We start from the raw sequence: 18,438 nt of genomic DNA, 5'->3' as shown, positions 1-18,438 counted from the left end.
GGAAATCGGGAGGTACCGTTCTATGGGGGCTATATGAAGACGTGGACCCATGCGGACAAATTTCAGGTATAAAGTTCCATACCCCTAACGAAGACCTAATACCAGATTTCAGCCCTTTTCGGTGGGATTTTTAGACCACACATCCTTGTATATATTTTTGCATATGGTTTTGCATATGCTCATTTTATGCAAATATGTAAAAATATGTCAAGATATGCACGATATACAAAATATTCAAAAATTTCTGGGCCTAATTCGTTTTATTTTGTGATAAAACAAGTTTCTGTATAATCAGATTCCGCTGTCTACTAATTATCACTTTTAACTTTAAGTTAACCGGAATGCAATAAATCTGTTCAGAAAATCCAAACTATGTAAAACTGAAAAAAGCTATAGAGCCACACAACATTTCTGCGTGACCTTATTCAATATTTAATATAGACGAAACTTCATTCGTTCGCGAAAAAGGAAATCATTTTTTTGACAAATTATTTTTTCACAAAAATATAATTTCAAAGCGTGACCTTTTTTAATACTTATGTGAAATACACTTTATTTTAGTCATTAATAGTCGAAAGTTCTCCAAGACTTTTGAGAAAAAAGTTCAAAAAGGCATATTCCTAGTGTACACGCTTTCATGTATGTACTCGGCATATCTGCTTTGTTGCAATATTCGTCTTAATCAACCTGACGCTTTTATTTGCACTTTTTTCTTTCATGTTACTTTTTTTCAGTGAATCATAGAATCCTTCCAAAAATTTGTTCACGAAAAACATAAATACATTTTGCAAATCCTCTAAAATAGAACAAATTTGAATCAAAATGTAAATAAAAAGCATACCGAACTGTCGTAGGTCATTGTTATTACATGTTTACGGTGAAAAGAATAATTTTATGGTAGCAAATTTCGAAGTTTCAAATTTCATGAGAAGACCCTATTACATTTTGAAAAGTAAATTTACAAAAAAAAGTAAGAATACAGCTGATTGTCACTTCTACCTTGTATAAATATGCCTTGGTTGAAGCGACACAAATCCAGAAATTATATTTTTATTTGAAGAGTATAAAAAACACTACATTGACATTACTATTTTCATAAGTTAAAAGTTGTTTAGATCTCTCGCTCTCCATTTGCTTACTCAATACCTGTTCTTCTCTTTATCTCTGTACACTTGCAGCTCTCGCCATCGACGTATTTCTTGATTCTCGCCCTCATACTGTTCAGCACGTCGCAGACATTTGTTAAAGCAGTCAAACATATAACTTGGAGCTAAGTAAACCTGAATTTCCACTAGCTCATTACGGTTCAAGAAACGCGCGCGTTCTTTACACACAGGTCTACAATTGAACACAAAAAAACAAAAAAATGGGAAACAATACATAAATTTTACAGAAGTTAGTGAATTAAAAGAATAATTATATTATAGATATAAAAATGCCTTTGCTAATATTGAAAATAAGCAATTTTAACAAAACAAAATGATAAAGAAAGCAACAACAAAGTTTTAATTAAGAAGAAAATACGTTAACAACAACTGTGATCTCATTTCATTTAACAATACACAAAGCAATCGAAGGGGAGAAAACAACAGGGAAAACGAAGAAGTAATTGTCGCAAAAGCGAAGAAGATGACTGATTTTTTGAAATTGGCAGAAATGCAACGCACGAATGTCGAAATTGAACGTCAACGACATTTGACAAATTGGTTGATAAAAAGCAGTCCTCACATGGCAACACCACAAGCGTCGATATCCAGCAATCCCTCCTCAACATCAGCTATAACCACCACAACTGCATCGTTAACGCCATCCAATGCAACGGCAGCGGTTCCATCAACAAGTGGTAAGTGTGTTACTAATACAATAGGCCAAGATATCATCTTTTAAGTTGTTTTTAAGTTTCTTAATACATACACATAGGCTAGCTAGACGTCAGACATTCAACTAAATAACGGTCACAAGCAGCATTCAGATAATCCGAGTGAATGTCTTGGCAAATTTGAGGGATTGTTTCCAGAAAGCATTTGTTTAATTTCACAATATGTAGTTGTGAAAAGGTCTTCTGTAATTTAGCTAAATTTTTAACAGATTGCTTTTACTGTGAATTCTGAATTAATTTTAAAGCACCACCTGTAATAAAATTATTAATCTACTGGAGAATTTGGAGAACTAATGCTGTTTCTATGCGACGATACTCCTCCGTACACAACTACTTACACTGCACTATAGGTAATTTGGACAGGTTTCTAAGCAAAAGGTGGATTTTTGCGCTTTTAATGACGCAAGTTTTCTAATTTGATTCGAAGGAAAAACATGGCAAACTTTATGGATGTGCAATTTGTTTTCAAAAATATTCAAAACTCGCGGTATAATCCGAAGTTAAAATCAAAATTTCGAAAACAAAATAAAAAACAAGTAAGCAAAGGCTATAGTCGGACGGGGCCGACCATGTGATACCCTACACCACAACCTGTAGGAATTAGCTATGTGCAACCGCCTCGGTTCAAAATACGTGAAATCTATAGGTATCGTGATCAATTTTAGTAAGCCGAATTCTGAGTTTTGGAAATATTTGAGAATTATTTTTTCAGATTTGTAATTTTAGTTGGAGCCGGCAGGGGTTTTTGGAACTTCTGGACTATTATCGCAGGAAGTATGACTTACCACGGGAAAGGGACCAGAATAGGGACAGTAAAAAGAATCTTCAAAAATAAAATAAATAATCCCAAATTTTGTGTGGGAGGTACTCGAAGGATGGACCGATATAGTCCATTTTCCGACCGGACACATGACTGGATAAAATAATACGATGTGTAAAGTTTCGACAAATAGAAAACCCCTTGAGAGTTATCTTGCGGATTTGTGGCACAAGAACAATCTGCTGAAAAAAATTCAAAACGATTCGAGAGGACTCTTAAATTTCCCTTTCCTAATTTTGTGTGGGAGGTACCCTAAGGTGTGAACCGATTTAGTCTTATCCGATCTATATCTGGAAGGAATAATGATATATAGAAAGTTTGGAGCATATCGATTGCTCACATCACCAGTTATCGTTCACACAATTTTTCGAAAACAATTTTGAACTTTTTTGGAGGAGGTGTGGATCGACATAGCCTACATTCGAACTAAAACAAAGTTTGGGCAAAATACTACGTTTTATGAAATTTGGTTCTAATCGGTAGATCCGTTCGAGAGTTATCGTGCGCACCAGCCAGCTAGACATTAAGAGAGACAGATGAACGGACAGGGCTAAATCGACTCCAAATTGTCTGAAACGAATTTTATCCAAATATACTTGGGGTCTAAAACCAATATTTCGATGAGACACATCTTTGGTCGTATTTTGTTTGTATCCCCTTTACCCTAAATCCTGAGGTATAAAATATGTGGCGAGGCGACCCCATAAAATTTGTATAAAAATCCAATTTAACAACTGAACTGAAAATTTCTCTGTCATGATAGAGATAATTTGTAACATGGGAGGAAATTATGGTTCTCTACACAAAACACATTATATAACAGGCAATAGGTGCGATATCTAGCAGACACATTATTACAATTTACATAAGGGGAAAGATCAGTAGTTATTTTTCCATATGTAGGCTACTTTGCCGGTATATGCCCTCCAGGAATGAAAATATGGACCAAAAATAAAATTTGTATATTTTTCATACAAAAGTATTGGTCTATGTCAACCGCTAAATAATATCAGATAGTCATGCAGAATTATAGGCATTTTCTTCAACCTAAACTCTTACCTCGTGCGAAATTTCGTGACTATTGAGCTATAATTGCGACCTCTAGCGGGTTTATGATTACACTACAAACAAAAACCTGGATATATTAGGCTGTAACTGTGTTATCTGATCACGTACATCAACATAATTGACATCAATTGAAAGGTCAAGAGATCGCTTTCCAAATATAGCTCACGAGTGGGGAATTTGTCTTTCAGGAACAAAGATATAAGCTGTTAATAAAAAATTTTCACAATTTTCACACAAAAGTTCTGGTCCATTTAACCCTCTAAATATTATCCGATCGCCATCTCAAATTACAAGCTTCTTCTTTGTCATATACTCTTACCTTATTTAAAATTTCGAGGCGATCGGACTATTACTGCGACCTACAGAGCAGCTACAAAATCGGATAAAAATTATGTTTTTGGTCCATTTCACCTGCTAAATATTTCACGATCATCACCAATTAAAATAGCGATCTATTCTGATGTGAAACCGACCTCCATACCAAATTTCGTGACGATCGGTTCATAATTGCGGCCTGGAGTTTGATTACAATTTATAATGGACAGACGGACACACGGACGGACGGACGGACACACATCTCAAAATCGCTTTATCTCGCCGAGATATGAAGATTGGTATACCACATTGGGGGTCTCCGACGAATATTTCGCGGTGTTACATGAATTATCCCCAAAACAAACTTATAATACCCTTTCCACATAGTGGTGTAGGGTATAAAAATTATAAACTAAGGTCTATAAGGCAACTACAGCATCGAAACAAACGACCGAAAATCACGTTGGGGAGTTCTTGAAGAAGAATTCAGCAACCAATACCAGAATCCGCTTGGTTCGATACCTATCCTATCAACAGGTGGTTCTAACGCCATCAACGGAAGAATAAATAAGTAGGTAATGGCTTCTGTTGATGTGCTTCTATTCTTGAGTGATAAAGTGTAGATATGTGTCCAATTTCTATAATTTTAAAAGAATCTTTAATAATGGTGCTATTACTTTTTTCGCCAATTTTTTGTAATTTTTGTAAAAATTGGTTTAGAATAAGTTTCGAATATAACTATGATTTTTGTTATTTTTGGATTCTTTAGAGTACGCATGAAACTGCCAGCAAAATGTACATATAAATAAGAATGCCCGCGAACTATTTTTGTGGATGGTGGTGCTGTATATTTAGTAAAAACTAGGAAGTTCCCAATGAAGAAAATTCAAAATTTGATGTTGGCAGACAAAATTTGGTAATAATTGATACAGTGATTTTAGTTTACCCATGTCATTCTTAGCTGCATTTTGTTGGCTTTTGCTGACTAAATACATTTGTAGGCAACTATTGGTCTGTTCCCGTACTGCATATTTCTACACATTTTTACTCCGATAACCGATTTTTCCTTTATGTTATCGAAAAAAATAGTAAAAATGTGTAGAAATGTGCAGTACTGGAACAGACCATATTTATTCTCAGGGTTTATTTGAATAAATTGTATTTATAGTACACATACTATGGAAACGAAAAATATGCACAAAATTCGCGCAGGCCAACTAGTGATGTAACATGATACTCTTAAATTTTGTAATTCAAGTAACATACAGTTTGTCAACTAATAAATTGCAAAAACATTGTTACAAATTGCAAATCACCAAAATTCAGCTTTGTGGGAATTTTTGCTATTTCTCCCTCATACGCATGTCTATTTTGGCTGGACTATTAACCTCTGTTGTTACGATATCAATTTTTGGGTCAATTTTTCAATAATTTTTGGGGTACCAAGGAATTGGTTTGTAATTGCAAAAAAGCCCCAAAATTATTTGTTATAGTTATCCGGCACCTTTTAAGCTATACTTTGTAAATTTATTTACAAAATAATAAATAAAATCCTCGTAATTTCGTAAATAATTATATTTTCAGTAAGTTAGCGACAAAACGAAACTACAGTCGAAATCGCTTATTACGTCGGTCAAGGGACCTAACAAATTCGGACGCTAAAAGAGGTGACATTTTATGTATTATGTATAGTGACTTTTAGGTATAAATACGTTGTTTTATTAAGTAAATAAATAAATTCAATTAAATTTTTGCACTTTTTCATTCTATTAAAAATAAAACAATAAAAATAACCACATTAAATTCATTCTTCAGCAGATATATTACGTTAACATAGGATGTGATTCTATTTAAAATAGCCTGTTTTATAGTTTTGGTTTTTTTCAGATCTAAGTTTTGAAAGGGTTTCCATTACACATTCTTTGCATACGCTGACAGTAGTTGCAATTCTGGTTCTGTAGTATCCCCAATTTCTTCGTTAGAATTGCCTTCATCTAAAACTTTCAATATTATGTCGTAGTCATTATACACGTCAGATTTGAAAGTATTGTCATCGATGGCAACTAATTCGTCAATATCTTCTACGTGTTGGGAGATATGAGAATGGAGACAAGTGTCTTCAGAATCGTTCAAATGACCATTAATCCTGCATAATGAAAACAATTAGCAATGACAGAAGAATAACACTGCATCAAACACATTTAATTTTGTACCTTCAGCCTTTTCTATTCTTCCCAGGATAGTGGATATTTACCGATTCCGGTAATGCGATTTAAATGATTTTATTATTCCTTGGTCTATGGGTTGTAAAATAGGTGTGACATTGGATGAAAAAATTCAAGCTTAATTAGTTTGAGACCGCCTACTTCTTCCTCGTATGGTTCGACGTTAAGGCCTGGGTACATAAGTTGTCTTGCCTGATTACCTTGCTTTCTTGCTTCATTTATGACATAATAAAAATAAAAGAATAAAGAAGGCCGAGAAAATTTCGAACTGGGTTGCCCTTTTCTTTTTTATTCTTTTATCAGAAGCAAGCAAGGTAAGCAGGCGAGGCAGCTTATGTACCCAGGCCTTTATAACCGATAGCAAAAGTCAAATATTTCACACAAAAACAGGCGTTACAACCGATATATATTTATTTGTGTGGAATAAAAAGGGCAGAAATTCGGGACTAGTAACTATTCCATTAAATAGTTTAGCCATCTATAACAAAAATTCCACACTATTATCACATATTTATTGGAAAATGCTTTTGTTCCTGTCGTATACCCCAGACAGACGGCAGCATTAATTTGCATTAACTGCCTTAATTAAAACTAATTCGTGCATTATCCACATTCTTACACAAACTCAAACTGAATTTAGGTACTTCAAAATGGCAATACTGTAAAAGAGAACCCATATTCATGTGAGAGGGCATTTTCATGCTTTGAGCAGGGGTGCAAAGTTGGTGGTTTTCCCGCTACTTGTGGTGATTTTTGACGTATAAAAACCACTGTTTAAGCAGGAATGTCAACCGGTTTAAGTACAAATCGCTACAGACCTGTGGTGCGTATGTGACTGTAGCGATTTTTACCTCGGAACAGTTGGCATCCCTGGCTCTGAGACACAATATAGTCAGGGGTGCCAAGTTGTAAAATTAAATGCAGTTTTTAATGCAAATTAACGCTGCAGTCTGTAATGTCAGTAATGGATTATTGTTGCTTGGCGTGAAAGCGAGAAATTAAGGGCGTGTTTCACTATGTCGAAAGAAAATTATTGCGAACGAAAAACGCCTAAACTTTGGTTTTAATGGCAATATTGACTTTGTGTTTGCTTTAAAACAACAACAAAATTTAAAAATCATACACGAGTTTAGTTGTTTTTCTTTCGTTTTCATTTTCGTTCGACATAGTGAAACGGGCTGTAAATTGTACTGTTTTCAATAGAACAGCCCTTAACAAAGCACGATTTCATGCGCCGAAGTTAAACATTGTTTAACTTTGGAATTCGTATCGGCTTGATATTTGACATTTCATTTTGGCAGTTCATTACCCAAAACATATGATCGATGTGTGATACAAAAAAAAAGCGGCGTGGTGAAGCAATAATTTTGACATTTGGAAAGCAAGCAACAGGCTGATTGTGTTTCTACTTTTAGGTCTATTTGTCTTTGTCAAAAAATGAGTAAGAAAAAATGTAAAATATAGTATAGTTGTTTTTATCTAACAAAAAATATTATATTTATGTCTGTTCCAGAACCTGCAAGAAGCTACTTTTTTTTACAACGATAACATTTTTTCCTTTATGCTATCGGAAAAAATAGTAAAAAATAGTAGATTCTTGCAGTACTGGAACAGACCAATTTGGGGTGAAATTGCATTTTTTATTTTGGGGTAACATGTTGTTGCGGAAATTACAACAAAATAATTTTGTTACAAAAAGATTTGATGACACTTCATATTCGAACAGCTGGTGTGATACCACTGCCTGTTCAATATGCCTTGATAGGAACATTAAATTCACAAAATCCGGACAACATCGATTTTTTTCATTTTTCTTACTTTTATATTTATTATTCGGTTAAAGCAATGCAAATTTATATAAGGTATGTGCATGAATTACAACAACTAACAAATTTACAAATTTACTTTGTTGTTATTGAAAATTATTGCTCTGTTCCAGAACCTGCAAGAAGCTACTATTTTTTACTTCGATAACAATTTTTTCTTTATGTTATCGGAAAAAATAGGAAAAATTAATAGATTCTTGCAGTACTGGAACAGACCATAATTGTCAAAAAAATATTGAATAATAGGGTCGTTCCAAAATTTTTTTTCAGGAAAAACATAAATACGTTTTGAAATTCCTCTAAAATAGAACAAATTTGAATCAAAATGTAAATATAGAGCATTCAAAAATGTCGTAGGGCATTTTTATTACACGTTCAGGATGAAAAGCAGTATTTTATGGTAGCAAACTTCAAAAAATTCAAATTTCATGAGTAGACCCTACTACATTTTAAAAAATAAAATAGGAGAAATTAATAGATTCTTGCAGTACTGGAACAGACCATAATTGTCAAAAAATATTGAATAATAGGGTCGTTCCAAAATTTGTTTCAGGAAAAACATAAATACATTTTGAAAATCCTCTAAAATAGAACAAATTTGAATCAAAATGTAAATATAGAGCATTCAAAAATGTCGTAGGGCATTTTTATTACACGTTCAGGATGAAAAGCAGTATTTTATGGTAGCAAACTTCAAAAATTCAAATTTCATGAGTAGACCCTATTACATTTTGAAAACTAATGGTCTGTTCCAGAACTGCAAGAATCTGCTAATTTTTACTATTTTTTTCGATAACATAAAGGGAAAAATGCTATCGTAGTAAAAAATAGTAGCTTCTTGCAGGTTCTGGAACAAAGCATTAATTTACAAAAAGTAAGTCCCAAATTACATTAGGCGTGTTTACTTGCGGCAATTGTTCTCGTTCATTTTTAAACTTGCCTCTTGCGTTTATGAAAGGTTCCGACAAGTTTTGTTTTCAAAACAATGAAAATATGTCAAATACGAAAAATATAAAAGGAATTGCCTGATAACTGCCGGTACAAGCAATTTTCCCCCATTTCCATCCCCTGACGTGTCTCTTCTACAAACTGAGACTTGCCGCAAGTAAACTCGCCTAATGTAAATTGGGACTAAGAATATAGCTGATTGTCACTTCTACCTTATATAAATATGCCTTGGGTTAAAGAAAACAAATACACTAGGAATTCGATCGAAAAAAGCTATAAACCAGCAAATGGATATTTAAAGTTATATCATCGTAGGGTCATGTCCAAAAATGTATAACGTCGAAACTTATACTAAGTTTACATTTACGAAATCCACTCCATTGCTTAAACGTCAAATGAAATCCAATGGATTTCAGATGAGTTTTCATTTGACAATTAATTTCTAAATATTTTGTGAATGTATAAAAAATGCATTTACAAATACATATGTTACGAATTACTTTAAATAAACGCAACAAAGGCTGTATTAAATGTTGATAGATGTATTAAAAATGTACATATTTACATGCATATGTATATTTTACGAATTATTATTATTGAATTATTTTTTACTAATCACTATCTTTCTATTTCAGCACTCACTCCAGGCAATTTGAATACCTCTGGTCATACAGCATCAACAACAACTAATTCTGCATATACTACGTCCGCACATTACAACTCAAAACATGGCAGTTCAACTAATAATTCTACAACTAATCCTGTGTTTTATTTAATGGCTACCAATTGTAATAACGGTACAGCAAGCGGTGGCAGTAGTGCCGTTGGCCTTGTAAATTCTTCGAACGTGGGTAGCAAATATTCGAATGCTTCGCACCATCACCCATCATCTACTCACCATGGCTTACATCATCTGGTTGAAGGACGAAAAGCCAAGCTAAGACGTTTCAATTCCCATGATACCAGTTCTAATATGTTTTCGGTTGCCGATTTTGAAAACGCACGATTGGCAAGACGTAATGAAATTGAACTTAAACAGCGGTTACAAAGGCGGATGCGAAATGGATTCACAGGTAGCGGTGCAAGCTTGTCAACAAATGGCACAAGCAGTGGTCAAGGATTAAATAAAACTAATGTGGGTGCTGATTATTCTACAGGTGATAGTAAAACTTCTAAACACAGTGCCGATGTAAGTAGAATATCGCTTAATGAATGCAAACTAATCTAATACTACCATCATTCTATTTATTACAGTCTCAAAACGACACTCTGCCAGTGGAAGAATTTCTCGAACGTTATTCTCTGCCACGAGTTGTGAGAATTTCTTATAGAACACCATTTTCCAATGAAACACTACAATCCTCCTCCTCTAATAACTCGTCTACCATTACGTCAACTTCGTCCGCCAGTTGTGAAGGTGAGAAAGTCGTTGTTCAGTCAAGCAGCACAACTCATGAAACTAGTGCGGTTAGTTCAAATTCTAACAGTAACACAGGAACTTCTTCGTCGACATCTTCGGGAATCGGTCACAATGACCACGTGATACAGACACTGGATAGTAATAGTGGCAGTGATACCAGCACTACGAAAGTGTTGGCAAACGCGGGTAATAATGTTCAAAATACTACTGACGATGAACAGGGTGAATTGTTTTTGCTGTATCGGCTGGTACGTCAGCGAAATATTTATCATTGCCACAATGCAAAAACTGCGGTAACGAATCGGAAGAAGGGTGTTATGATCCCACAAGAATTTCCTGGTGAGTGCCATTTTCGATAGATTGCAATTGTTCTGAAAGGGGATTTGGTCTAATCTTGTTGTTTTTGTTTTGAACGTTTATACCAACAAAAAGATAATTTGTATCCTCTAGGATTAGTTCCATCTATATGAATTATTTTTTACACTGAATTCATATTTTAATTGAGGAAAATTTCGCTTATCCCTCTGGGAATGTTAATGGTGTATATACAGTTAGACAACAAATGTATTGTAATGACCAACATTGTAAAATATGCATATTAATTGTTCGTTTATGGCAACAAATTATGTAAAAATAAAGAATATTAAATATTTCCTAATGATGTCCATAAACCCGGTTTCTCATACTCGTTTGCTTGGTAAAGAATATACTACCCAAAAATTCGGTATTCCAGCTTTTCCATAAGGGGCTTAATTTAATATTTGATGGGTTTTATTCGATTTGTCGAACTTTTTCGGATTTATGAAGATAATATATTTTCATTTAGTAAGAATGCAGTCATTCCAATACTATTGATAAATAAAATAGAGCTATGTTCTATGTTGTTTCAAAATATTGCACTGAGGGTCTATTTTTTTCCTATACTTTCCACAGGTATTTTGATGTTTTCAAAGCCAAAATCGGACTGTTTTGCATTGCATATTAACTACAAAAATTTGCGAAATTAATTAGTGTTATAGTACTGCTTTTATTGTCACCTCAAAGTAGTAGGTAATTCTTATTTTAGTCCGTATTTGTTATAAATTGCAAATAAACTTTGTATACTTTAACGGATTATTACTTTGAGGACCAATAGCAAGAGATTTGCATAAAAAAACGTATAATTTTTACATAATTTGTTGCCATAAACGAACAATATAAAATTTTTTACAATATTGGTCTAGCAATACATTTGTTGTCTAACTGTATATGTGCTGATGCGTGAAAAAATAGAACAACGACCTTTTGGTGCAACTCTATTCACAATTACATACATTTTTGGTATTTATGGTTTATTGGAAGTACTTTTAGAGTCTCATCTTTCGGATCATAAATTTCGGATTATTGGTGCAGATTTATTCATGAAAGTGCTGTTAGGAAGGATAACTTAGTCCATATTTACATTAGGCAATTTTCCTTACGGCAATTGTCAGTTTGTCGGTAAGAGCGGGTGTTGAGAAGCAAAGGGTTACCATATACCTCATCTCTCTCTCCCTCAAACTGACAGTTGCCGCAAGGAAAATTGGCTAATATAAATATGGTCTATTCTTTTACCTATTAAAATATTTGATTCTTACAGTACGTTTATATATAAGCGGATTTAACAAACCCACTGGGTTTCAAATGTCAATTCCTTTACGTATACGTCAAGTAAATCCGAATTAAGAAGGTTAACCCTGCAAAAGGCTTTAATATAAACATGCCCTTAGTCCCAATTTACATTAGGTGAGTTTACTTGCGGCAATTGCCAGTTTGTGGGTGAGAGAGGGCGTTGAGAGGCAAAGGGTTACCATATACCTCACCTCTCTCTCCATCAAACTGACAATTGCCGCAAGTAAACTCGCCTAATGTAAATTGGGACATAATTGAATTCATTTGAGTTTAAACACAATTCCTTATGACATGTCTAAATTGAAATCACAAAAATTTTCAGGAACTAAACTAAACCATTTATATAAATGCAGATGGAAGAAGGTGGTGTTTCATTCTTAATCCCATACATATTTCTTGTCCATTAGTTCAAAATCGCGTAAAAAAATGAAACAAAAACGAAACTAAGGTCATGTTTATATTATAGCTTTTTGAAGGGTTAACCTTCTTAATGAGGATTTATTTGAAGTATACGCAAAGGAATTGACATTTGAACCCAGTGGGTTTGTTAAATCCGGTTATATATAAACGTACTATAATAACATAAATTCTCAAAGCCTCAATTTTGGAAATAAAAACAAACAAAAATACCAAACTTTTCAGAATTATTGGAATATATTAATGAAAAGTGTGTAGAAACATCTAAAACATTCATCAATTAATATCCATACCCAATTTGATATGGAGACCTTTTAATTGTAATAGAATATTTACGTATCTTTTTCAATTCTAGGTTATTTCTCCATGCTGAATGATAAAGGAGCACCAACGGCAACTTTATATACTTCTCTAGTGCAATTGGTTAGAGAACGTGTTTGCAAATTTGTATCAGTTGAGAATATGGCTGCATTTATCGAATCTCAACCCAATGGGAACAATGCTAACTCCCCCACAGAAGGATGTTTGCATATTTATTCATCGAATACAAACAACTCTCACAATAGGCCACACTATGTGAAGACAACAGCAAGAGGAGGGCAAGTTTTCAAATTACTAGCTGTCTACGAAGATGGCAAGCAAGATCACAGTTCACTTACACCAACAATAACGTCAATAACGTGCGGTGGTTTGGGTGCTTCAAAACAGAGTTCTTATCATGGGCGGGAGAAAGAACGCACCCGTTATGCTCAACTGTTGAATGAACAGAGGCAAACGCTTTACGTATCCCTGGCTACTAAAGGAAAATTCTACGAAATAGAACCTGGCATACCGCAAATTTTGCAAAAACGATTGGATATATCGGGCGATAACGGCCAACGAAAACTGAATACCGATTGCGTACATCGAATGACTGCGCTGGTAACGCCCAACAAAGAGCTACCCGTGACTTTAAAGTACATTTCAGGTCCTAATGGATGTGCTAGTGCTATACCTGAGAATATTTGCGTAACGCGAATCAGTACCGAGAACATAATAATTGCTTGCCCCATTGAAGATGTCGAAATGCAGAGTCCTCTACATCTGCGCAAACTCCATTTAACCAAAGAAATGAATTTGGTGAAAAACACCCTAGGCTTTGAAAATGAGCAGCGTATGTTTGCAAATCCCAACGTTCAGAATATTTTGAAATTCTGTCAATTTAACTGTGATCAATTTTTGAAAATGGTAGAAGTGGAAATTTTACAGCGGTCTGAAAGATCGGCGTCCAAATCTCGTGTAGAAGGCTTAAAAATTTTAAAGCCTCTGCACTTTCCAAAACTGCTGAGAAGAGAAAAAACTACAATTCCGGCTCACGAAAAGGAAGACTCTATAATATTCCTGAGTAAATCTGATTTGGCCAACATGGAGAGTAAGGAACAGACGTTTGATGATCAGTCGAATCGAATAACTGAGAAAATGAAAGTTTTTCAGACGACTAAGAAAAAATGGTTCCGAAAACAAGACAAAAATTCCGAAAAGTTATTAACATCGAGCGATATCGATGCCCAAGCAAAGAAAATGAGCATGGAGAGATATTCAGACATGTCGAAACTTCTTCAAGAAAGGTTTGGGCACAAATCCAATGAGCAGGAATGTATTTCTGAGCCTAGTGGATGCCAATCGGACGTTGGCTGTTCTGACACCGAAACGACTACTTTGACCACCATCGATGAACGATTTAAAAAGTTCAACAGCTCAAATTCGAACGAACCCAATGTTCTACAAAAGTCGTTGTCTCTGCAAGACATTGAACTAATTGGTAGAAAATACCGTAAACCTGACATTTTGGCATCACATAATACCACAGACACCATTTCGGAATCTGGCACTGATATAGACGATATGGAAAATCGTGAACCTCTACAGAGTTCCTTTATAACTGAAAAGCTCTACCATGAGTTCCATGTAAAGACGAAGCAATATAGCAAATCATCATCAAGTCTACATCAATTGTTGAATTTCTCGTTGCCTCAGAAGTTACAAATAGGCGAAAATAAAAAGTCCTTGGCTCAACTAAAAGCCCAATCAGGCAGCAGAAGTGGTGAAAAACAATTAGATTTTAGTATTGGTGAACCTGTCACTGGCCGCAGAGCTGCAGGTGGTCTGTCGTTGTTGATAAATAACTCCAACACCCCACATAACACGCCATTGACCCCCATCCATCTCATTGAAGATGATTTGCCCTATTCAAGTGTTAGGGATTCCCTTATCCTATCCAGTGATGAAGGCAGTCCCCCAGATGTACCTACGGGTAATATGTGTCAAGCTTTACATTTAATAGACTACGCGAAAGAAAATATTTATGCTGAAATTTGTCATGAAGCAAGTGCTATAGGTGGCATTCCTTCTTCTCAGACTCGCGATACGTTTTCCGGTATAACACATTCCACACAGATCTCAGACGATTTTGGTGACTATGCCTCTTTAACGTATCCCCAACCGTCTGCAGCCAACGTCTTGGGTAATGCTATCAGCCGTGTGCAGATTACTTGTTCTGAGAGTCCAATCAGTTACCATACCGTTTACTTAGGAGATGAACGCTTAGGAGATCTTCGACAAACAAATAAAGATAGCGACAAACCAAAATCACATAATTTACACAACTGTTCGCTCGTGACTTCAGTTGATGTACCAAATAGCGTTGACAATGCTTTAACGTCAAGGGTTCCCAACACCTTCAATGAAAGCCAGCCCGATTCAGGTCTTATTGACAATATATACAATACGCTCAAATGATGACTAATGTGATTTAGTTGGAAATTGGGGACATCAGTTTTGAGTGTTTTAAGTGGAAATTTGTTCTGATAGAAACTTCAGTTTATTCAAATGTGAACAAAAGAAAATATATTATTTTATTAGTGGAAATAAGTTTGACAAATCGTCGACATATTAAGAATTATTCAAGATTTAGTACGAAATCGGAAAATAGCTTGTACATATGTATATTGAAACAAAATTATAAAACAAAATCTTTCAAACTGATTTTATAAAACGATTTTGTGTGCCTAGATTTCCGAACAAAAAACACTTTTTTACTGAATGTCTCCAATTTTGAAAAACAGGCTCATACTAAGAAGTATGTAATATATAATTTTATTTAATAGATATATTCATATATGTATGTATGCGATTATAACAAAAAAGACAAATTGTGAAATTTTAAAACTGTGAAGAAACAAAAGTATTTTTGTATTTTATACATATATTGCAATAAATAAGGAAGAATTTAATAGATTTACGATAAACAAACGTGAATGATATTTGTTCGGTTTTGTTTTTTACTGAGAACTAGGAAAATCAATAACAAACTATACAAATGTATCTCTCTGACACACACCGTGGTTTTCTTTGTAAAAATATATATTTATTATAGAAATAGCTTGAGGTTTTTAATTATACTAAAATAATCTATGAATTTATAATTTTGTAAATTGTGTCGTTCAATGCAGACGAAATAAGTAGAAATGACAACTCAATGCTAAAATAATGTTGAAAACCCTAATATGTATATGTAGACTATCTTAAGCAAACACATCCATACATAAATATACATACATGCGGATATGTGTGAAAATTAAATAAAATTGTATTATAATGTAAAATGTTATTCTTACTCTCATACTCACACATGTAATCTATAGGCAAAAACCAGTTAACAGTGCTAAGCAAGTTGAGCTAGTTTAAAAATTTAATAGTACACCAAGAGTCATTTTAATGTTTTCAAGAGAAATGTTACATACATAATAGTGGTATTATTAGCTTTTAGTTTTTTTTCTTCTAACCGGGAAAAAATAAGGATTTCATCTTCTCTTTTTTTTTCACGATCATCACAAATCACTCCTCTCAACTGTATTTAGCAATGATAATAACTCCAAAAGTATTCTACGCAAGAAAATCATCTTGTTTAATTTAATTTCAAAATATCTTAGGAATAATTTGTATATACAATTAAGCATATACGTACATATTGATGTATAAATATTTTAAAAGATTTTCATATGTACAATATAAGATAATAATAGTTTGTAGATTGTATATTTTTGTTAGTATTTAATAATTCAATCTCTGTCACAGAATTCTCATGTATTTTATGAAAAACAAAAACTGTGTAAAAATCATATTTTGTGTTTTATTTTTTAATAGAAAATTTTGTTTAGTTTTCAAACTATACTTTGTCATGTTGTTTTATTTTGTTTGTCTTCTACACTTGAATTGATTTGCATTTACAGCCAATAGCATTGTATATAGTCATCTGCTGGAACTCGTTTCATGATGGTTTCCACACTCTATAATTACAAAGAACAAAACGTTTATTTATATAAATATAAAATAAGGACTAGCATCAACTGTAGTAACAACAAAATGTCAGAAGCACAAATTTTCAATGAAAATACAAATTGCCCGAATTTATTTGAAGGTAACGTAATTGTTGGAATAGTGTAACCATGACAAAAGACATAACTACTATATTCTTATTTACAGAATGTACATCACGGGATCATGGACTGCAAAGTAGTAATCTGTAATAACCACAATGTCTACACAAACATGTATAGGATACATACAATCTATTCAACTCATATCACAATGACAATTTATGTCCTAAAGTTTCACACACATGAAAGGTAAATATTTCTAAAATTAACACAAATTTTATATAAAATATAAAGGCAGCTATTATAGTATAAGAATAACAAATTGTTTCATTTAGAAATAAGTAATCATATGTCGAAGAGTAATTCGAAACAAAACATACAAACATGCGCAAGTCAAAATTAACTTCCTGCGAACAGGCATATGTAGTACATAGTATGTACATACAGTTAGACAGCAAATGTATTGCAAAGACCAAAATTTTAAAAAATTTCATAATAATTGTTCTTTTATAGCAACAAAATATGTAAATACTATACGGGTTTTGTGCAAATTTCTTGCTATAACAATATTCCGTCAAAATATACAAAATTTATTAGCAATTTATAACAAATACCGACTAAAAGAAGAATTACCTACCACATTTAGGTGACAATAAATGTATTGCAAAGGAAAAAATCGTATTTTAAAACTGATCATTTTTGCAAATTTTTGTAATCATTATGCATTTTTATGACGTTTGCGGCTAATAATGGTCCAACAGTATTGAATGTGATAGATAAAATCTAGACTTGTGTCGTTCTTGAATGAACCGGTTCAAAAGAACGACTCCGTGAAAGGAACGAACGGATCCGTATCCAGCACATTATTTTATATCGTTCATTTAGATCCCTGATGGCCAAGACATTGCTGCTTACAAAATTAGCAGTAGAACCATCACCTTTTTTATTACAAGGATTTAATATTTAATTTATTTGGCCTTTCATTTACAAACGTTATAATTAGATAGAGTTGATATGATATTATGTAAAACTTGTGATTTTAATTAGTTTTACAAACAAACTCACGCAATCAACTCACAAATTTGCACACGCAAAACAATCAATGATTCAGTTAGCTACTATCGTTCAGTAAATCAATGGCTCATATGGTTCATCTCGTTCTTTAAGCTCCTCTGTTTTGCTTCTTTCGTTCATATTCAAAACAGTAACCACCACCATTTTTTGCACACAGACAAACTCACACAAGCTGCGTCAGCGCTAGCATCACAAATTTGCACACACACAAAGTGGCTCATATCGTTTCGTACGAACGAAAAAGAGCCAACGAACGAAGTGAAAGACCCGGATTGCCCAACACTAATAAAAACGCCGTCATGGAGGGTCTTCAGACAAATAAAAAGTGCATGGGACCATATTAACAATAAACAGTGGCGAATCTGCTAAAGACAGGTA

The 18,438-nt window shown here is 33.7% G+C and overlaps 1 protein-coding gene across 9 annotated transcripts in view; it reads left to right on the top strand.

The window, feature by feature from the left end:
- The window catches only part of B4 (imaginal disc development protein B4), a 164,586-nt gene extending 147,806 nt beyond the window's left edge, over positions 1-16,780 (top strand). For all 9 annotated transcript variants that reach the window (XM_073966480.1, XM_073966481.1, XM_073966488.1 and 6 more), the window contains 4 exons: positions 1,179-1,843; positions 9,717-10,270; positions 10,336-10,840; positions 12,924-16,780. In XM_073966480.1, the coding sequence (XP_073822581.1) occupies positions 1,630-1,843; positions 9,717-10,270; positions 10,336-10,840; positions 12,924-15,346 (3,696 nt within the window). In that variant the 5' untranslated portion in view covers positions 1,179-1,629 and the 3' untranslated portion in view covers positions 15,347-16,780. The remainder of the gene's footprint in view (positions 1-1,178; positions 1,844-9,716; positions 10,271-10,335; positions 10,841-12,923) is intronic.
- The last annotated feature ends 1,658 nt before the right edge of the window (positions 16,781-18,438 follow it).

The sequence above is a fragment of the Musca autumnalis genome, unplaced genomic scaffold (assembly GCF_047663935.1).
Source record: "Musca autumnalis isolate F117 unplaced genomic scaffold, ASM4766393v1 scaffold_2, whole genome shotgun sequence".
Classification (NCBI taxonomy): Eukaryota; Metazoa; Arthropoda; class Insecta; order Diptera; family Muscidae; genus Musca; species Musca autumnalis.
Note: the sequence above shows the minus strand (reverse complement) of the source record. Positions and strands in the feature narration are given on the sequence as shown.